This window comes from Theropithecus gelada, chromosome 13 (genome assembly GCF_003255815.1).
Source record: "Theropithecus gelada isolate Dixy chromosome 13, Tgel_1.0, whole genome shotgun sequence".
NCBI classification, from domain to species: Eukaryota; Metazoa; Chordata; class Mammalia; order Primates; family Cercopithecidae; genus Theropithecus; species Theropithecus gelada.
The window spans coordinates 5,126,001-5,148,561 of NC_037681.1; the positions used below are offsets into that span (position 1 = coordinate 5,126,001).

Here is a 22,561-nt window from a genome sequence, read left to right on the forward strand (position 1 = left end):
GTCTGAAAATGCTAGTGTCTGATGCCTTTGCAGGTCAGATGTTTTAGCTGCTTTTTACCTGCTAATCGAATTTTCATTTGTGTCTGGTTATCTTTTGCTGTATGCTGGACATTTTATATAAAAAAATGTGTATGGTAACCATTTGAGTTCTATAATAGTGCTTCCTGCTAAAGAGGGAGTAATTGTAGTTTTCATTTCCTTCATTTTTTCTCTCCATTTTTAGTAATGATTCATGTTCCATAGGTGATTGTATAACATAACACAAACAACACGGGAAAGTAGAATTTCCCCAGGGAAGATGTCTGGCTTCAAATAGTTCCCTTCACTAATTGGTAGAGGGATCCTGATTCATGTCAAGAATCATTCCCTTCACTTACAGAAGCAAGTCAGGTTCTCTATCACTGGCCCAACCTAGGGTTTGCGCCTTCCTTTCTACTATTGGCTTAAATGGTATTACACTGAGCAAAACTGAGCAATTCCCCGTTCTGCAACAGCATGCTCTGTTTTCCTGCCTTAATACAATTCTCTCTACTTGGAATGTCCATTTACCCTTAACTTCATCTTTTCCTATGGAAATATCTCAAGACCCAGCCCAAATACTCCCTTCTCAAGAAGCCTTCCCAACTGGATGCAATTTTTTCCCTCTCCTGAATCCTCTTAGTATTTGGTACTTTTTAATGGACTTTTCGGTCTTGAGGTTACTTGTGTATTCCTTTTAATCCCATTCAATTGTAGAGACCCTACAAGTTACATTACCAGACTACATATCTGCTTATTCATTTCAAAAATGTGGATGGTAATAGAACATCTTTTACAGGGCTGTTGTGAGGATTAAGTTAGCTAACATATGAAACGCTATTTCTAAGGAATAGTAGTGGAGTGCTCAGATGTTAGCTGTTACTACCATCCCTTAGAAATACTGTGATTTTGATGGAACAGTTTTCACCAAGGTGAAAGCAGAATCCTAACAAATCATTTTTAAAATTCTGGGCTGGGGCCGGGCGGGGTGGCTTAGGCCTGTAATCCCAGCACTTTGGAAGGCCGGGGTGGGCGGATCACGAGGTCAAGAAATCGAGACCATCCTGGCCAACATGGTGAAACTCCGTCTCTACTAAAAATATGACCAACATGGCGAAACCCCGTGTCTACTAAAAATACAAAAATTAGCCGGGCGTAGTAGCACGCACCTGTAATCCCAACTACTCAGGAGACTTGCTTGAACCCGGGAGGCGGAGGTTGCAGTGAGCCGAGATCATGCCACTGCACTCCAGCCCGGACGACAGAGCTAGACTCTGTCTCAAAATAAATAAATAAATAACAAATTAATTAATTTAATTTAATTAAAGTCTACTATCTGAGGTAATGGACGAAAAAGCCTACGGAAGGGCAACAACGGCGGCGCCTGCGCAGAGCCGAGGCGAAGATGGCAGGGAGGGAGCGGGCTTGCCCAGAGACGCGGAGGGCGGCTCGGCGCATGTGCGGGGTGGGTGGGGCTGCGCGGGGCGGAGCCTGTGGCCCTGGTGCGGGTCTGGGTCCGTCTTGTCGCGTCCGAGTTGTCACTCTCTCGGGTTATTACTCTGTAGCTTCTCGGCTCGCGAAAGGGAGGACCTGTCTGGGTCATGGATTTTGAGAATCTTTTCTCAAAACCCCCCAACCCGGCCCTCGGCAAAACGGCCACGGACTCTGACGAAAGGTGATCCCACATCTTTTCATCCTTTGAATGCAGGGGCTCAGCGGGACTCCGCCTCTTAGTTTCTTCAGGATTGGAGGCCGTCCGGAACCACGTCCGGGCCGCGTCGGGAGAGCCCGTGGGGAGCACGTGGGCCGGCCGGACGCCACCGTCTGACCTATAGTGGTCGTGCGGGGTCCGGGTGGGAGCAGAAGCTGAACACCGGGCTCAGGCGTAGGCCGCCACGGCCGGGGCTACCGAGAGCCTGGGCGGGGGAGCGGGGTGGAAGCGAGAAGGCTCCAGGATGCGCCCCTTTCTCTGCACAGCAGCGGGTTAGGAGCCCGCTTCTGTGGTCCGGTAGCGTCTGTCTTTACTATTGCTTGTTTCCACGAGACCGTAAACTCCCAGAGGACACTGATTGGACCTTTTTCACTGACACATGCTAGGCTCTTTTCTGTAGAAAGGACGAAACCACAAGTTTATTAAAAGGTAAAGAATAGGGAATACTCTGCCATTAGTCCACCGATTGGCACGGAAAGACCCTAAAGACCACAATAAAGCAACAGACATCATTTGGACTTAATATTTCCATTAGGTTGGAAAAGCAAAGGAGACTTTTGGTCAAATGGCCCTAATTTGTAGATTTCATTTTTGGAGCAGTGCATAGTGCTTACACCCAGATGTTCACTTTTTATTCTTTGAATTTGAAATGCTAAAAACTATCTTTGTTCTTAAACCTACGTCTTTTATTTCCCTCAACTGAGATATATTTCCAATTATGGTTGATTTTACCTCTCGATATGGCTCAGCTGTTCACTCTATCTCAAATTTTAACTGATCATCCAGAGCTTTACCTCGTGCTTTACATGAAATCATTTAATCCTCAAAACAAACTTAAAGAAAAGATGATGCTGTCTTTGTTTTACAAATGGGAAAATGAGGCACGGAGAGGCTAAATAACCTGCCGAGATTGCACAGTGTAAGTGGAAAAACTATGTCCAGGACCCATGATTTTACCACCAAGCTTCTCATGCAAAATGACTAAAATAAAATAAGGCCTATAAATACTGGAAAGAGACAAAGACTCTAATTACTTGCAGATGATATAATTTACTAAGAAAAATAACTGGAACTAATTGATACGTTGTAAAATATATACGAATTCATCACCAAAAAAAAAAAAGATAACATGTAAAAATCCCAACAGCAGCTATCAGTTTGAAAGTGTATTGGACAAAAATTCCATTCCTAAAAACTTGACTGCAATACATAAAAGACACTTGGAATTTTGCCAAAATGATGGGTGAAGGATGGTATGGAAGTATGGTGAGCTGTCCATATTATTTGCCCATTTTTCTTCTTTTTGGTCTTTTTCAAATTCTAGGATCTCTTATCTGAGAGTACTTTACTCCCAATTGTCATTTGTCTTTGCCTATGGCATTATTTTTCAAGGTATAAAGGAATAGGGATGTTGTGGTTTTGTTTTATCCAGTCAAATGAATCAGTCTTTTCTCATATGGTTTCTGGTTTTTTTCCTAGTAATTTGTGATGGGAGTACTTCTCATTCATTCAAAAAATCGTATTCAGCACCTGCTATGGCCTTGGGGATATAGCGGTAAATGAACAAGAGATGAAAATTTCTGTACTAATGAATTTACGTTATTAGGGGGAGGGGGAGACAAACAATACATAAATATATCGTATTTAAATACCCTGAGAAAATGAATGAAGGCTAAGGGGAAAATAAGTACTGGTGGGGTGGTAGGGAGGGGGCAGATTTTTTTATTTTTTTATTTTCATTTATTTATTTATTTTTTGAGACGGAGTCTTGCACTGTCGCCCAGCCTGGAGTGCAGTGGCACAATCTCAGCTCGCTGTAAGCTCCACCTTTCGCTTTCGCACCATTCTCCTGCCTCAGCCTCCGGAGTAGCCAGGACCACAGGCGCCTGCCACCACACCCGACGAATTTTTTTGTATTAGTAGAGACAGGGTTTCACTGTGTTAGCCAGGATGGTCTCGATCTCCTGACCTCGTGATCCACCCACCTCCATCTCCCAAAGTGCTGGGATTACAGGCGTGAGCCACTGTGCCCGGCCAGGCAGGTGTAGATATTTTAAGAAGGTAGATAAGGAAAGCCTCACTGATAACGTTGGTAAGTTTTAAAAACCTGTGTAGGGACCTGAAGGAGGTGAGGGGGTTTCATAGTCTAGAGGAGTGGAGAGGAGTCTGTGTAAAGGTCCTCAGGGGAAGTGAGCTTGGTGTGATTGCGTTAGGGGAGCAGAGTGGCCAGAAGGACAGCTGGGGTGGAGTAAGAGGGACTTGGAAGTCTGCGAGGTATTGGGGTAGGGTTATGGGAGCCCAATCATGGAGTAACTGGTAGGTGCCAAAATAAGGACTTTGGCTTTTACTCTGAATGAGACAACAGACCATTGGAGGGTTTTTCAGCAGAGTGACATTTGAAATATTTTAGCAGGGTCATTCTAGTTGTGTTGAGAGTAGAATGTAGGGGTGCCAGAGCAGCTCGGATTGTTGTATTAGTGGCAAGAAGTGGTCAAATGTGGGTATGTTGAAGATAGAACAAACTGGATTTCCTCCGAGATTGGATGGGGATGTAAGAGAGGAATCAAGATTGACTTTAAGGTTTTGGTGGGGATCTTGAGAGGCATGGCGCTGCCGATTTAAATAGCAAGAAGGCTTAGGCTTCAGAGAGAAGAGCAAGAGTTCAGTGTTGGATGTTTTAAGATTACATATGTCTAGTAGATGTTCAGGTGGTTATGTTGAGTAGGAAGTTAGCTCTGTTTGGTTTTAAGAGGAGGAGTTTGGGTTAGAGACTTGGATATTGAAATCAGCTACATACGGATGATATTGATAGTGATGATATAGAAAGTGATAGCCTAGAATGAGAATATAGACACAGAAGAGAAGAGGTGAGAACTGACTTTTAAAGTTCTGAAGATGAGGAACCAACAAAGGAGACTGAGAAGTTGTAGCTGTGAGGAAAGAAGAAACTAGAAGAGCCCACTATCTCTGAAGCTAAGTAAAGAACATGTTTTACACAGAAGAGGTGGGTCAACTCTGTCCTATCCTGCTCATAGGTCTAATATGGGTGCTGAGTATTGTAGACCTTCATAGTGAAAGTAGACATCTATTTAGAATGGGCAGTGTTGAATAACAGTGTGATTGTAGGGCACATACTTGGGAGCCCTGCCTGCCTGCTGGGGCTCAGATCTCAGCTCCACCATGTATTAGCTCTGTGACAAGTTACATATCCTTTCTGTGATTGTTTTCTCATCCGTAAAATGGGCTTTTAGTATGTATGTCGTAACACTGTTGTTTGTGATAAGTGTTACGTGCATGGAGCAGCATCTGGCACAGAGTAAGCATCATTCAAGTGTTGGATGATGCTGTTACTGCTATCGAGGTCATTATCTTTTTTTTTTCTTTTTTTTCTTTTTTGAGACGGAGTCTGGCTCTGTCGCCCAGGCTGGAGTGCAGTGGCCAGATCTCAGCTCACTGCAAGCTCCGCCTCCCGGGTTTACGCCATTCTCCTGCCTCCGCCTCCCGAGTAGCTGGGACTACAGGCGCCCGCCACCTCGCCCGGCTAGTTTTTTGTATTTTTTAGTAGAGGCGGGGTTTCACCGTGTTAGCCAGGATGGTCTCGATCTCCCGACCTCGTGATCCGCCCGTCTCGGCCTCCCAAAGTGCTGGGATTACAGGCTTGAGCCACCGCGCCCGGTGAGGTCTTTATCATCATTATTCCTCTGCCTAAGGAGAGGTTGCCTCCTACTCCATGAGGTGATTCATTACTGGAAAGTATAGCAATAAAGGTTCACAAGTATTTGGGATTTTTGGTTCTTGTAATGGTGGCTTCGGTAGAAGGCTCACAACTTGGTACCTCATCTGATGGATGTAACTCAGGAGCTCTGAGTCAGTGTAAACTGTTGAATTGGACAAAGCCGTGAAGCCTGAGCTCCTGTAACTTTGAAGGAAGAGCCAGAGAGCCACTGTTCACATTCTCCTTGTGCTGTCAGTGCTTTCCCTTTGTAACATGTTTCCTTGAGACGGGACATATTGCCCAATTCCTTGCCTTTATCTGGTGTATAACTCATATTTTAATTCACAGCTTTTCCCAATCTTGTGTTCAGTAGTCACCACTTACTAAGACACTATTTTCTTCAGCTCCCTGTATCTCTAGTATCAACCATAATTTAGATACACCTATACATTTTATTGGCTTCTTTGTTCACCAGTTTCTTTTATTTCCCATCCCTCTTGGGTTCATATTTAGTTTCGCTGGAATATCCTCAAGTAATTGTCTCAGACTGTTATATATATGCATGGTCAACTTCTCAGTCCTATAAATCTAAAAACAGTTCTTCTTTTCGTCTTTACACTTAAATGTGTTTGTCTCGCTCCTAATCTCAAAAGGCACTCTGCATTCTGCCTAAAATACCCTTCTCCCTCACATTCCTCTCTCCTCTTTGTTGGCTAACTCATAAGTATCATTTAGGCTCTGAATGCCTCTGGTCCCCAAGTCTGGGTCGTGTTCTGCGTATATGCCCCTGTACTTACGTATACCATATTGAAATAGCTTTATTTTTTTCTCCCAAGCAGGTAGAAAGCTCTCAGAAGACAGTGACAGGGTCTGTGTTTTTCATTGCTGTAGTCCAGGGCCTAAGGCCTGGAGCCAGTTGAATTAATGGAATGATGGATGAATGAATGATTTATATAGCTGCTAATGCTTGAACATTAAGGTGGTATAATCTAAAATTTTAGTTTGATAGGTTATTCGTAAACATATATTGACATTTATTGGTCAACATAATTTTGTACATTACCTGGAGTATTTGGTGTGGAATTTGAATTTGTAATTTCTTTGAGGGTAAGGTGAAGACAAGCCAAAGCAGCGAATTGTAACACTGTGGTATAAACTCTTCAGGTTGAAAAAACCCTTTTGTGTTATTTGATATTTTTGCAGAATCGATGATGAAATAGATGATGCAGAAGTTGAAGAAATACAAGAGGAGAAAATTAAACTGGAGCACGAGCAAATTCCCAAAAAAGTAAGATTAAGTTGACAACTGTTTAAGTTGAAAACACATTTTTTTTTTCTCAGTTTCACATGGAACAACAAAAAAAGAAAAAACAGATAGAAATGGATATGAGAAATTAATGAAGGATCCTACTTGTCTCATTTTAACCAGCATTCGGGACCCAGTTACTTGTATCAAAGAAACCTGGTTATATTTTTTAAAGAAATTATTATTCAATAACATTATTGTCATTTAACATGACCTATTTTTAATAATTGCCTTTATTTTGGTTTTTGTTGTTTCCAAAATGGATTGTAAACAGTTTCAAAAGCTTCTTTCAAGTTGGGTTGACATTTTTGAGGGTTATGATTTGTTAACTTAACCAACCTTAGTGATTTATATAGCTTAAAGCCCGTATTAGTTCATTAGGGCTGCTATAATAAAGTACCACAGACCAGGTGGCTTAAGCTGGGTGCAGTGGCTCATGCCTGTAAATGCCAGCACTTTGGGAGGCTGAGGTGGGTAGATCATGAGGTCAGGAGTTTAAGACCAGCCTGGCCAATATGGTGAAACCCCGTCTCTACTAAAAATACAAAAAAAAATTAGCTGGGCATGATGGCATGCGCCTGTACGCCTGTAGTCCCAGCTACTAGAGAGGCTGAGGCAGAAGAATTGCTTGAACCCAGGAGGCGGAGGTTGCAGTAAGCCAAAATCCCGCCACTGCACTCCAGCCTGGATGACAGAGCGAGACACCATCTCAAAAAAAAAAAAAACCCAGAACTTTATTGTCTCAAGGATCTGGAGGCTGGAGGTCCCAGCACAAGGTGTTGGCAGGGTTGGTTCCTTCTGAGGGCTGTGGGGAAGAATCTATTCATTCCTCTCCCCAGCTCCTGATGGAGTGCTGGCAGTCTTTGGTGCTGGCTTGCAAAAGTATCATCCTGATTTCTGCCTTCATATTCACATGGTGTTCTCCCTGCATGCCTGGGTCTGAATTGTCTGAATTTCCTGTTTTTTGAGGCAGAGTCTCGCTCTGTCACTCAGGTTGGAGTGCAGTGGCACGATCTCTGCTCACTGCAGCCTCCTTCTGGAGTCAAGCAATTCTCAGCCTCCCAAGTAACTGGGATTACAGGTGTGCACCACCACGCCCGGCTAATTTTTGTATTTTTTGTAGAGACAAAACGTACGTGGGTTTTGCCATGTTGCCCAGGCTGGTCTCGAACTCCTGGGGTCAAGTGATCTGACCACCTCGACCTCCCAAAGTGCTGGGATTATAGGCCTGAGCCACTGTGCCCGGACAAATTTCCCTTTTTTATAAGGAACTCAGTCATTGAACTGGGCCCACTCTAATGACCTAATCTTAATTAATTACACTTGCAGTGGCCCTATTTCCAGAAAAGATCACATTCTGAGGTATTAGGGATTAGAAGTTCATTATAAGAATTTTAGGAGGGCACAGTTCAACCCATAACACAAATAATGTCTGTTCCTGTCTTGCCCTTCTTTTCTGTTTTTGAACATGGAGAAACCCCATCTCTACTAAAAATACAAAATTAGCCAGGCATGGTGGCAGGTGCCTATTACTCGGGAGGCTGAGGCAGGAGAATTGCTTGAACCCGGGAGGCGGAGGTTACGGTGAGCTCATATCGTGCTATTGCACTCCAGTCTGGGCAACAAGAGCGAAACTCCGTCTCAAAAAAAAAAAAAAAAATTGAGTTTTAACACACTATGGAAGAATGGGTTAAATTGTCACCGAGACTCATAAGACAGAAATATACTTTTAATAGTATATCTTTTACTTAGCTTGCTTATTTATTCATTTATTTATTTATTTTTGAGATGGAGTCTCTGTCGCCCAGGCTGGAGTGCGGTAGCGTGCTTGGTTCACTGCAACCTTCTCCTCCCAGGTTCAAGCAATTTTCCCACCTCAGCCTCCCAAGTAGGTGGGACTACAGGCATGTGCCACCACACCTGGCTAATTTTTGTATTTTTAGCAGAGATGGGGTTTCACCATGTTGTCCAGGCTGGTCTCAAACTCCTAAGCTCAAGTGATCCGCCAGCCTTGGCCTTTGAAAGTGCTGGGAGTACAGGTTTGACCCACCATGCCCAGCCTCCTTAGCTTCATAAAAGAATACAGGACAGAAGATAAAGCAGGTACAGTATCTTCATCTTCTTAGAAGCCTCTGAGCTACCCAAGTAAGCAACTTCTTTTGCCCTCTGGGGCCTGTGTGGCTTCCAAAGATGAGAGCCAAGGTTGACGGCAAGAAATTGCAACTTCAACTTCCCACAAGTTTTCTCTACTACTTGAGTCACATAGGCCTCAGTCTTTTATGCCCATGTTTAGCTCCTCCAGTCTTTGTATTATATGTTATAACCTTGCACAGCAGACAGGCAGAAACAACATTCTACAACTGTCTTACGTAGTTTCCACAAAACAGTATTGTGAGAAGATGGACTCCTAGGTTATTCCCAACCAGGCTTGCTTCCGCGCAGGCTCTTCACTCACAAGTACGTAAAAGGTCAATACATTATCAAATAAATATCACAGCTAATTAATTAACTTATTTTTGAGACAGAGTCTTGCTGTGTTGCACAGGCTGCAGGTAAAGTGGCGAAATCTTGTCTCACTGCAACCTCCACCTCCCAGGTTCAAGCAGTTCTCCTGTCTCAGCCTCCCAAGTAGCTGGGATTACAGGTGACTGCCACCCACCTTGCCTGGCTAATTTTTGTATTTTTAGTAGAGATAGAGTTTTGCCATGTTGGCCAGGCTGGTCTCGAACTCCTGACCTCGAGATCTGCCCGCCTTGGCATCCTAAAGTGCTGGGATTACAGGTGTGAGCCACAATGCCCGACCACAGCTTATTTAAAAGAGAACACCCAGGTAAACACTTCGCAAGTTAAGAAAGAGCATTACCTCAGAGATATTGAGGGTTTGATTTCATACTACGACAATAAAGCAAACATTGCAGTAAAGCTAGGCACAGGAATGTTTTGGTTTCCCAGTGCATATAAAAGTTATATTTATACTATACTGTAGTCTGTTAAGTGTGCAATACCACTATATCTTAGAAAACAGTATATATCTTAATTAAAAATTCTTTGTTGCTAAAAAATGTTAACAATCAGCGAGTCATCATTTTGATGGCAGGGAGTCTCGCCTCAGTGTTGATGACTGCTCAGGGTGGTGATTGCTCTGGCAATTTCTTAAAATAGGACAGCAGTAAAGTTTGTCACCTCAGTTGACTTCTCCTTTTACAAAAGATTTCTCTGTAGTATGTGATGCTGTTTGATAGCATTTTACCCACAGTAGAACTTCTTTCAAAATTGGAGTTAATCCTCTCAACCCCTGCCACTGCTTTATCAACTAGGTTTATATAATATTCTAAATCTGTTGTCATTTCAGCAATGTTCATAGCAGCTTCACCAGATACAGATTGCATCTCAGGAAACCACTTTGCTCACTCATAAGAAGCAGCTCCTCATCTGTTCAAGTTTGATCATGAAGTTGCAGCAATTCAGTCACGTCTTCAATCTCCACTTTTAATTCTAGTTCTCTTGCTATTTCCACCACACCTGAAATTACTTCCTCTACTGAAGTCTTGAACTCCTCAGTCATCCCTGAGAGTTGCAATAAACTTTCAAACTCCTGTTAATGTTGACATTTAACCTTCTGCCATGAATCACGAATGTTCCTAATGGCAGCTAAAATGGTGACTCCTTTCTAGGTTTTCAATTTACTCTGCCCAGATCCATCAGAGAAATCACTTTCTATGGCAACTATAACCTTAAAAAGTGTATTTCATTCTGAAGTAAGATTTGAAAGTCAATTCCTTGATCCATAAGCTGCAGAATGGATGTTGTGTTTGTGGACATGGAAACATGCATCTCCATCAGAGCTCTTAGGTGACGGGGTGCATTGTCAATGAGCAGCAATATTTTGAAAAGGGTATTTTTTCTGAGCAGTAGGTCTCAACAGTGGGCTTAAAATATTCAGTAAACCATGCTGTAAACGGATATACTGCCATCTAGGCTTTGTTGCTCCATATATAGAGCACAGGCAGAGTATATTTAGTGTATACACTTAAGGGCCCTAGAATTTTCAGACTGGTAAATGAGCATTGGTTTCACCTTAAAGTCACCAGCTGCATTCGCTCCTAACAAGAGTTAACCTGTCTTTTTGAAGCCTTTTAAAATATTTTATTTGTATAAATTTACAGGGTGCAAGTGCAATTTTGGATTACATGCATAGATTGTAGTGGTGAAGTCAGGGTATTCTTTGAAGCTTTGAAGTGAGGTATTGACTTCTCTCTAGTCCTAGGTAACATCTTCTTCCAATATAATGCTGCTTCATTTACTTTGAAAATCTGTTGTTTAGTGTAGCCACCTTCATCAATGATCTTAGCTAGATCTTCTGGATAATTTACAGCTTTTACATCAGCACTTGTTGCTTCATCATACACTTTTTTTTTTTTTTTTTTTTTTTTGACACAGAGTCTTGCTCTGTTGCCCAGGCTGGAGTGCATTGGCATGACTTGACTCACTGCATCCTCTGCCTTCTGGGTTCAAGCGATTCTCTTGCCTCAGCCTCCCGAGTAGCTGGGACTACAGGTGTGCACCATCATACCTGGCTAATTTTTGTATTTTTAGTAGAGACAGGGTTTCACCATGTTGGCCAGGCTGGTCTTGAACCCTTGACCTCAAGTGATCTGCCCGCCTCGGCCTCCCAAAGTGCTGGGATTACAGGCGTGAACCACTGTGCCTGGCCTATCATGCACTTTTACGTGATGGAGACATTGTCTATTCATAAACCTCAAGAACCAACCTCTGCTAACTTCAGACTTTTCTTCTGTAGCTTCCTCAACTTTTTCCACCTTCACAGATTTGAAGAGAGTTAGGGCCTTGCCCTGGATCAGGCTTTGGCTTAAGGGAATGTTGTGACTGGTCTGATCTTCTATCCAGACCAATACAACTTTCTCTGTACCAGCAATAAGGCTGTTTTGTGTTCATATCATTAGTGTGTTCATTGGAGTAGCACTTTTAATTTCCTTCAAGAACCTTCCCTTTGCATTCACAAGCTGGCTATTTGACTTATGAGGCCTAGCTTTCAGCTTGTCTCGGCTTTTGACATGCCTTCCTGGCTAAGTTTAATCATTTCTAGCTTTTGATTTCAATAGAGACATATGACTCTTCCTTTCACTTGAACACTTAGAAGTCATTGTAGGGTTATTAATTAGTCTAACTTCACTATCTTAGTGTCTCGGGGAATAGGGAAGCCTGAGGAGAGAGGGAGGGAGAGAAACAGGAGACAGGATGGTTGGTGGAGCAGTCAGAACACATGCAACATTTATTGATTAAGTTCTCCATCTTATGTGGGCATGGTTCATGGCACCCCCTCAAAAATTACAGTAGTAGCCAGGCGCAGTGGCTCACGCCTACAATCCCAGCACTTTGGGAGGCCGAGGCGGGAGGATCACAAGGTCAGGAGATCGAGACCATCCTGGCTAACACGGTGAAACCCCAACTCTACTAAAAATACAAAAAAAAAAAAAAAATTAGCCGGTGGTGGCGGGCACCTGTAGTCCCAGCTACTCGGGATGCTGAGGCAGGAGAATGGCATGAACCCAGGAGGCGGAGCTTGCAGTGAGCCGAGATTGTGCCACTGCACTCGAGCCTGGGCGACAGAGCAAGACTCCATCTCAAAAAATAATAATAATAATAAATAAAATTTAAAAATTACAATATTAACATCAAAGACCACTGATCACAGATCACTGTAATAGATATAGTAATAACAAAAAAGTTTGAAATATTGTGAGAATTATCAAAATGTAGCACAGAGACACAGTGAGCACATGCTTTTCGAAAAATGGTGCCAACAGACTTGTTCAACGCAGGGTTGCCACAGACCTTCAATTTGTAAAGAAATGCGTTATTTGTGACACACGGTAAAATGAAGGACATTAAAATAAGATATTCCTATAACTTTCTTTGTAGATATCTCACATCTTATATACCTTTTGTTATATTTATTGCTAAGTGTTTAATGAAACTATTGTGAATAATTTTTTTAAAGTATCATTTTCTGGCTGTTGGTTTCTCAGTGGTTGGCATACACACATATGTAGGGATGCATGGAAGACAGATTTTTTGAGTTCTTGTTCACATTTCTGAAAATATCTTGAATTTATCCTCATTGTTGGTAGAGAGTTTGGCTGAAATAGGATTAAGTTTGAGGTTACTGCTCCTTTGTCTTCTACTCTCCAGTGTTACAAAGGCGAAGTCTTACCAATTTCATTCTAATATCTTTGTAAGTATCCCTTTTTTTCTGGAAGCTTTAAGGCTCTTCTGTTCATTCTTGGCATTCTTAATTCTATGAGATTGTGAATCTTTTTTTATTCTGCTTAGTGCTATTGTGGTGAGATTATTTACTTACATCCTTTTATATGAGACAGATCTCTTACTTTTTATCTCTTTTTTCTTTATATCCCAAGATATTTCCTCTGTTTCTATTTATCATCATTTCATAAATTACAATTTAACTGAGATCTTATTCTTGTTTTGATGGCTAACATTGTTTTTGAATACATTTTGAATATCTTTGTGTATTTTTTAATTTTCGAGTTCTTTTTCTCAAATGATGGTTGCTTCTTCTGGATGTTCTGTAGATCAGGGATTGGTAAGCATTTTCTATAAAGGACAAGACAATAAATCTTTTAGATTTTTAAGCCAAGAAGCAAAATTGAGGATGTTATGTAGGTACTTATATAATGAAGGAGACAAAAAAAATTTCCACAACCTTTGACTGATAGAATTCAGTACATAATAATAGTCGTTTTTAAATACATACTGAATAATCTTTTTGGTTCCCCCATTCCTACTAAATAAAATTAAAGGCCAAAACCAAGGTAAACATAATCTAGCACAGGAGTCAGCCAACCTTTTCATAAAGGATCAGTTAGTGAATCTTTTCACCTTTGTAGGCCATGTTGTCTCTGTCACAACTAAGACAGTATGTAAATGAATGGATGTAATTGGTGTTACAGTAAAACTGTATTTACAGAAACAGGTAGTGAAGCTGAAAGTTTGCCAACCCCTGATCTTTCAGTCCAGAAGTTATATTTACAAGTTTATTCTATGGTGTTAGTGGCAAAAAGGCACTCTTTCTTGAAGACTTGGAGACCAGAAGTTTGGTGGCCCGAAGATATTAGATTGGTTGGTAGTCTTGTCTGGTGTAGTGAAGATAAGGTATAATTGAGGCCATTGTCAGATCAAGAAACTTCCTCAGCTTGTTTGGATTCTTTAAGCAGGGAGCAAGTTCATTTTCTAGGCTTATAATTAATCCTCTGGTGGAACAACTCCTAACTTTGAAGTTAAACATCAGAAGTAAACTATTGCCAGGCACGGTGGTTCATGACTGTAATCCCAGCACTTTGGGAGGCCGAGGCAGGCGGATCACTTGAGGTTAGCAGTTCGAGACCACCCTGGCCAATATGGTGAAACCCCATCTCTACCAAAAATACAAAAATTAGCTGGGCATGGTGGTGCACGCCTGTAGTCCCAGCTACTCGGGAGGCTGAGGCAAGGGAATCGCTTGAGTCTGGGAGACAGAGGTTGCAGTGAGCCAGGATCGTGCCAGTGCACTCCAGCCTGGGCAATAGAGTGAGACTCCATCAAAAAAGAAAAAAAAAAAGTAAACTGTTAAATCGGACCACCTAATATATTTTATAATAGCGAGTCTTCTGTTTTGTTTTTTGTTTGTTTGTTTTGAGTTTGCTTCTTAGTTATCATGTGAAAGCAAATAAGGGACCAGACCCCAAAGTATGCTTTGAAACAGAATCATTGTCCACTGTAATGATAGGCATGCCATTTATTCCTGACATCAGAATAAGAGCCCTTTGATCCTTGGTCATTTTTTTAAAATAAACTTTCTGATTAAAATGTGTCATACATACTAATTATAATTATACAGTTTAATATCCCTGTGTCACGTAGACACATGTGTAACCAATACCTGAAAATTTTTATGCAGAAATTGCTTTAAGTCATCTGCTATGATCAGCTTGGGCTCCTCTAGGATTAGCTCCCATACCTGGGTTCTTCACCCTTCCGTGGGCACTTGCAACAACAGAGTTAGGAAACTTTCTGAAAGTGAAGTTAACTTGATTATAGAGAACAGGGTAGTTCTTTATTCCTTGTCATCATTGTTGCTACCACTCCTGTAAGTTATAGGAGAAAGACTAGGCTTTGGTAACTTAGATGTATCTTAAGTGTAAGTGGGTTTTCATATGGACCATTACAGTTTACTTGGTGTTTTACAAAATGATAAGTTATTGAAGACATTTAAAAGTACTGTCGATGCAAAGGCAGAAATGTAATGTGTGAACTGTAATACTGTAATCCTCTCACAGCAAATAATTAAGATTTGGGGGTTTAGATGTTTAATTCAGTCAAATGCATACAATGTACAAATTTAGAATCTTCCCTCAAATCATCTTTAAGGATAGATATGTCATAGTGGTTTGTTAGTTTGTTTTTAATTCTGGAAATGTTCAAATATATGAGTGGAGAGAATAGTATATGAACCCCATGTACCTATTACCCAACTTCAACAATGACCAGTTCATAGCCAATCTTGTTTCTTCTGTATGGCCAGATTGTTTTGAATCATGCTAGGTTTTTAAAATTGAAGTTTTAATTTTTACTTAGTTTAGGCACTTTGGAAACTCTGCAGTATCACCAAAAAGTTCGCTGCATAGAAAATCAAGAAGTAAGGACTATGATGTGTATAGTGATAATGATACCTGCGGTCAGGAATCAGAAGATAATTTTGCCAAAGAGCTTCAACAGTACATACAAGCCAGAGAAATGGCAAATGCTGCACAACCTGAAGAATCTACAAAGAAAGAAGGAGTAAAAGATACCCCACAGGGTAAGAGTCAAACTATTTTATCATTTAAAGTTTATCTAGAGAAGCAGTCACAGTTGTCCATATATGGACAGAGGATTTTTCCTTGCACTTTCTCTCATGGTAAGACTGTGGTTTTCATGGATATTTATACCAGACATGAGCTTGCATGGCCAGAGACCTCATCTGAGACCTGGCCACTTGGTGCATTAAATGCTCAGTTTGTAGGAGGATGGAGGATGGAGGCGGGTTATCAAAGGCCATGTCTATTTCTAAAGGGAGAATGCTAAAGCCCTGGCCTCTGCATGTATGAAGGATAGGATATCCTGTTTGTATTGTTGTCATTTAAAGAGGAATTGACTGGAATGGTTGTATGTCAGACTGTAACTCAGAAATATATTATTCTGGATTACTAAAATGAGATTTAGCCATAAATATGAGGGTAAATGGCAATTATAAATGAAATTTTTGGCCAAGCATGGTGGCTCACGCCTGTAATCCCAGCACTTTGGAAGGCCAAGGTGGGTGGATCACTTGAGGTCAGGAGTTCGAGACTAGCCTGGCCAACATGGTGAAACCCTGTCTCTACTAAAAATAAAAAAAGTAGCAGGGTATGGTTGCACATGCCTGTAATCCTAGCTACTCTGGAGGCTGAGGCACAAGAATCACTTGAGCCCAGGAGGCAGAGGTTGCAGTGAGCCGAGATCGCACAGTGCAGTCCAACCTGGACAATAGAGCAAGACTCTGTCTCAAAAAAAATTAACATTTTAATGCTGTCATTTTTTTGTGAGCCCAGGAGTTCAAGGCTCCAGTAAACTGTGATTATGCCATTGCAGGATGGATGGATAAATGCAGGGATGGATAGATAAATAAATAAAAACTTAATCTATTTAAAATGTTTTCAGTGAAAAATCTGACAGTAATATATGAGGTCATTTTAAACACTTAAAGCTTTTACTGTTACAGTTCCTAATTAGATCCATCATACTCTGAACACTTCAAAAGGATCTGCCTTAGAGCTTGTAAGACTGATTTTATTATCTTACTTTTTTCTTGACAATACCTTATATATTTTTAAAAACAATGAATGGAGAATCCAGGGTGTATTATCATAATTCTCTTTTTGGTCCCTTAATCCCAGAGCTTCTAGAAAGACTGGTCAGTATCATGCCAGTTTTCACTTATTGAGGCTTAGAGAAGTTTCCTCAATTATTGTAAATCACACTTCTTTTTTCCGTTTGTTTTGAGACAGGTCTCACTCTGTTGCCCAGGCTGGAGTGCAGCAGTGCAGTCATAGCTCACTGTAACCTTGAACTCCTTGGCTCAAGCAATCCTCCTGCCTTAGCCTATAGTCCCAGAGTAGCTGGACTACAGGCATGCACCCACCACACCCAGCTAAGTTTTTGTAGAGACAAGATCTCCAGGCTGCCTAGGCTGGCCTTGAACGCTTAGGCTGGCCTTGAACTCCTAGCCTTGAGCAGTCCTTCTGCCTCAGCCTCCCAAAGAGCTGGGATTACAGACATGAGCCACTGCACCTGGCCCCGTACTTCTTAAAAGTAAACTGCTATTGTAACTTTATGTCATTTTTTAAATTAATTTTTTACTTTTAGCTGCTAAACAAAAAAATAAAAATCTTAAAGCTGGTCACAAAAACGGCAAACAGAAGAAAATGAAGCGAAAACGGCCTGGCACTGGAAACAAAGGATCAAATGCTTTGCTGAGGAACAGTGGCTCACAGGAAGAGGTATAAGAACATATGCTTCTAGGAATTCCTGGCCCCTGCATGCTTTTGGACTTTATCTTACACTTCAGTGACAAGAAGTGCTGTGTGATATGGAGAGGTGGAAGCATCCTACAGAATCAGGGTTTTAAGATGAAGATGTCCTTTTACTATCACTGGGTTCTCCGTGTTCTTTCTTCCTTATTGCAGCTTTCTTTTTCCCACTAATTAGCTGCCAACACTACTTTAAAGCCTTAGTGTTCTCACTATTGTTCCTGAATATATGCACACAAGCTCCTTGATTTTTATTATTTTTATTATTATTCTGAGATGGAATCTTGCCTTGTCACCCAGGCTGTTGCAATCTTGGCTCACTGCAACCTCCACCTCCCGGGTTCAGGCGATTCTCCTGCCTCAGCCTCCTGAGTAGATGGGACTACAGGTGCGTGCCACCACGCCCAGCTAATTTTTGTATTTTTAGTAGAGACAGGGTTTCGCCATGTTGGCCAGGCTGGTCTTGAACTCCTGACCTCAGGTGATCCACCTGCCTCGGCTCCCACCACCCGCCACCTCCCTAAGTGCTGGGATTATAGTCATGAGCCACTGTGGCCAGCCTAGGCTCCTTGATTTTTTTTTTTTTTTTTTTTTTCCTTAGTATTATACTATCAATGACTCTGGAAAAATGGGAAGCCAGAGAAGATCAAATAGTCATGAGGCATTTCAAAGGTCACTGAGTCTTACAAATTTTTTACTATCTAAAGTCCCTCATCCTGGCTCCTTCTGGAAATTAAAAATGAATATTTCTGAGCATTGGCCTTACCAAATCTCCCCACCTTCCTATATTTTGATTTTGTTTTTTAGAAGTTCCTTTTCCTTGGTCTGTAGATGTAATCAGGGTAGAATAATAAGTACCTTTTCTGGATTCCACTTTTCTGAGGGCTTTTAACTGGATGGCAACCTTTTTTATTACACTTGGTTATAGGGGACAAGGGTAAAGGGTGGTAAAATATTAGAAATGCCAAATATTCTAGATTGAAAAGCATTTATATACAGTCTATCCCCTGCCTCCACATTTTATGAATGAGGAATCTGAAGCCCTACAGTTCAGATAACTACCCATAGTCACACAGGGCCGAGCCAGGACTAGGATTTTGTTTCCCAACACCCTGTCAGTATTCTCTTTTGATTTGATTTACATGGCTCAAATGATTATTCAGCCAAAGCTGACAGCCCTCCTACACAAGGAACAAATTCTAAACATACATAGTAGAATTTAGTAACATTACCAAATAAAACAAAAGATTTAAACTGGCAGATATTTATAAGACATAAATTTGATGGTGCTAAGTGGAAATTTGACATTATTGTAAATGACTGTACAGTCAGCTCCCTTGTTTGCACATACTGTATTCCTAAGACTGTATTCAGAAATTTGGTATACAGAAGCTATAAGCTGTAGCATAAGTTAACATGTAAAAATTACCTTATGTTTCTGAAGAGCTTAAATGCATTATAAAATCTCCTTCCTTTTTTTAATATGAAAATCTCCTTTTATACCTTTATCACCATCTTTGATGGTGTATTGCTACTTGTATTTGTTAATTTGGGCTGATAAGTGTGCTCAACTCACACCCAGTGAGCATCTCATTGAAACTATAGATTCTGCTGCTTTTGGTTCACTCTGATTTCCATCTTTGTCTCTATCACTGTAAAGATCTTTGTTCTTAGACTTCATTTTTTAATCATAAATATTATCACTTTCTTTTAAAAAAAATTTTTTTTTTCTCCCTGAGACAGAGTCTTGTTCTGTTGCCCAGGCCGGAGTGCAGTGGTGCAATCTCGGTTCACTGCAACCTCCGCCTCCTGGGTTCAAGAGATTCTCCTGCCTCAGCCTCCAGAGTAGCTAGGATTACAGGCATCTGCCACCATGCACGGCTAATTTTTGTAATTTAGTAGAGATGAGGTTTCACTATGTTGGCCAGGCTGGTCTTGAACTCCTGACCTCAAGTGGTCCACCCACCTCAGCCTCCCAAAGTGCTGGGATTACAGGTGTGAGCCACTGCGTCTGGCCCATTTAAAATTTTTTTTTCATTCAGTTTTACAAAATAAGGGTAATGTATAATAAAATATACAAATCAATACAAACACTGATATTCAATGATGGAATGCTGTTGAAACTGACAAAACATTCATTTTTAACCTGGTGTACTGAAATCCAAATTTTACATATGAAGGCCAATTTAGAAGAATCACCCTTTAAGGCTTTGAAGTTGGTTTAAATAATTTTGTGTAACAGAATAAAATATTTAATTTTCTGTTTCTTACATTTAGTTTTTTGTTTTTGTTTTTAAAGGATGGTAAACCTAAAGAGAAGCAGCAGCATTTGAGTCAGGCATTCATCAACCAACATACAGTGGAACGCAAGGGAAAACAAATTTGTAAATATTTTCTTGAAAGGAAATGTATTAAGGTATAAAAATGTGTAAGCAAAAATCTACTAAAATGTAAAACTGCTCTTTCTGTTTGATACTTATCTAATTCATACCTTTAGGTTTTTAAAGCTGTTTCATTCTGGAAAAAATTCAGTTAGAAAATTTTAGTGAAGTATTCTTGCATGTTTAAAAAAGTAGCCAAGCCTGTAATCCCAGCACTTTGGGAGGCCAAGGTGGGTGGATCACCTGAGTCAGGAGTTCAAGACCAGCCTGGCCAACATGGTGAAACCCAGTCTCTACAAAAATTAGCCAGATGTGGTAGCGCATGCCTGTAGTCCCAGCTACTCGGGAGGCTGAGGCAGGAGAATCATTTGAACCTGGGAGGTGAAGGCTGCAGTAAGCTGTGATTGCGCCACTGCACTCCAGCCTGGGCGACAGAGCAAGACTCTGTCTCAAAAAGAAAAAAGATAATTTTTCTTTTTTAGTGAAGTATTCTTTTGTGTTTAAAAAAGTAGCCAGGCCAGTAATCCTAGCACTTTGGGAGGCCGATGCGGGTGGATCACCTAAGTCAGATAATTTTTTGGGTTTGTTGTTGTTGTTGTTCTTGTTGTTTTGAGACAGAGTCTCACTCTGTCACCCAGGCTGGAGTGCAGTGGTGCAATATCGGCTCACTTCAAGCTCCACCTCCCGGGTTCATGCCATTCTCCTGCCTCAGCCTCCTGAGTAACTGGGGCTACAGATGCTTGCCACCACTCCTAGCTGATTTTTTTGTATTTTTAGTAGAGATGGGGTTTCACCGTGTTAACCAGGATGGTCTCGATCTCCTGACCTCATGATCCGCCCACCTCGGCCTCCCAAAGTGCTGGGATTACAGGCGTGAGCCACCGATAATTTTTAAAAATGCTTTGTGTTTAAAAATGTTTGGGGCTTAAGAGAATTTTAAGCAAATATATGTGATGTGGTTATAATTTATTAACAATTAGAATGTGCTACCTCTAAGACTTTGGTTCTTTCTGGAATCATTTGCTTATTTAAAGTTTAGTGGGAATTAAATAATAATGACTATGGGAAATAATGGCTTTTCCTTGCTCCTTCTTTTGGCTTAGGGAGACCAGTGTAAATTTGATCATGATGCAGAGATAGAGAAGAAAAAGGAAATGTGTAAGTTTTACGTACAAGGATATTGTACCAGAGGTGAAAACTGTCTGTATTTGCATAATATCCTTTATCACAAGATATAGTGACTTTATTCTTTATAAATATTTACATGAACATTTTAAATGTGCAAAATTTTTAATGAAACCAGTGTTTTAGCTATACCAAAATGATAGTATTCAAGTCCAACTTAGTATCAAAGTGATTAAATTGTACATGGATTTTTTCATAAGCAAGAAAAGAGGAATTCTTTAGAAAATCTCTCAAATGATCTTCAACATGGGTGATATAGAGGGTCCATGAGACCTCTTCAAGTCCCAGAAAGAATATCACAATTTCTACTGTGACACTGACTAATTGAATCTATATTCAAATAAGCTACTTCATAAAAAGGCAGGGATTACGTAATTTGGGAGTACCTGTTTTCTGTGTATTCTATACTGTGTAGAAATTAATTGTCCCTTAATTTGTGGAATAGCCTTAGCTCTTCAGTGCAAATGGCACAGAGAAGTTATAAAAATATGGAATATAAACATTTTAGGTTAATAGCACCTTTAGTCATCACAAAATTTTTTTTTCTTCAGGCATTCAGTATAAGGAGTATCAAAATGTAATTTGAGGATTGTTTTCCTAGAAAACAATATTGAAGTTATATAGATTTATTCTGTTGTGAACAAGTCTAATGTACAAAGGATCCAGATTTGTAAGATATGTTGTTTTTGACTTTGATTCCTCCACCCCCAAAGGAATGCTTTAAAAATGATCACATTTATCAAGGTATTTAAAATATATACCCCTTTCATATATGAAACATGCCTGTACTCTAAGAATGGATATGAAGGAAGAAAATGTCCTGTGATAGCCATTAAACTTGATTTATGTATGTAGTCTTTCTAAAATTAGATTTTTTAATGTATTCCAGTTAATTTATTATCTCATACTTTAAATAGAGAAATCCAGTTTCTACTAGTAGGAAAGGTCTTTTTCTTTTCTTTCTTTTCTTTTTTTTTTCCTTTGCTCTGTTGCCTAGGCTGGAGGGCGGTGGCACAATCTTGGTTCACTGCAACCTCTGCCTCCCAGGTTCAAATGATTCTGGTGCCTCAGCCTCCTGAGTAACTGGAATTACAGGCATGCCTGTGCCATCATGCCCAGCTAATTTTTGTATTTTTAGTAGAGGCAACGTTTCGCCATGTTGGCTAGGTTGGTCTTGAATTCCTGGCCTCAAGTGATCTGCCCACCTCAGCCTCCTAAAGTGCTGGGATTACAGGTATGAGCCACCGCCCCTGGCCACAAAGGTCTTTATTTAGGAAAAATAAAGTCATTAAGTTAATAACATTATTTCAGTTGGATTAAAATTATTCTTTTCCTTAACACTTGGGTTACATGAATATCCTTGTAAGTTTTACCATACAGGAACAAAATGTTATCAGGGAGAATATTGCAAGTTTTCTCATGCTCCACTGACTCCTGAAACACAAGAATTGTTGGCTAAAGTAAGTATACTTTTTAATAATCTTTTGTTTTTTCTTTTTTAAGGAATATGTTTGAACTAAGGATGAGAATTTGAAGATAAGGAGAGTGCCTCTTAGATTAGCATATGGGATATATTAGGACTGATAAGAATTCAGCTTAAATATTTTTCATTTGTAT

The 22,561-nt window shown here is 40.5% G+C and overlaps 1 protein-coding gene across 1 annotated transcript in view; it reads left to right on the top strand.

Annotated features, from left to right (window-relative positions):
* The first annotated feature begins 1,491 nt into the window (after positions 1-1,491).
* The window catches only part of ZC3H8 (zinc finger CCCH-type containing 8), a 37,090-nt gene continuing 16,020 nt past the window's right edge, over positions 1,492-22,561 (top strand). Inside the window, exons 1-7 of the mRNA XM_025354243.1 lie at positions 1,492-1,693; positions 6,648-6,732; positions 15,406-15,628; positions 17,215-17,348; positions 19,678-19,794; positions 20,863-20,974; positions 22,295-22,404. Coding sequence (XP_025210028.1) covers positions 1,620-1,693; positions 6,648-6,732; positions 15,406-15,628; positions 17,215-17,348; positions 19,678-19,794; positions 20,863-20,974; positions 22,295-22,404 — 855 coding nt within the window. The 5' untranslated portion in view covers positions 1,492-1,619. The remainder of the gene's footprint in view (positions 1,694-6,647; positions 6,733-15,405; positions 15,629-17,214; positions 17,349-19,677; positions 19,795-20,862; positions 20,975-22,294; positions 22,405-22,561) is intronic.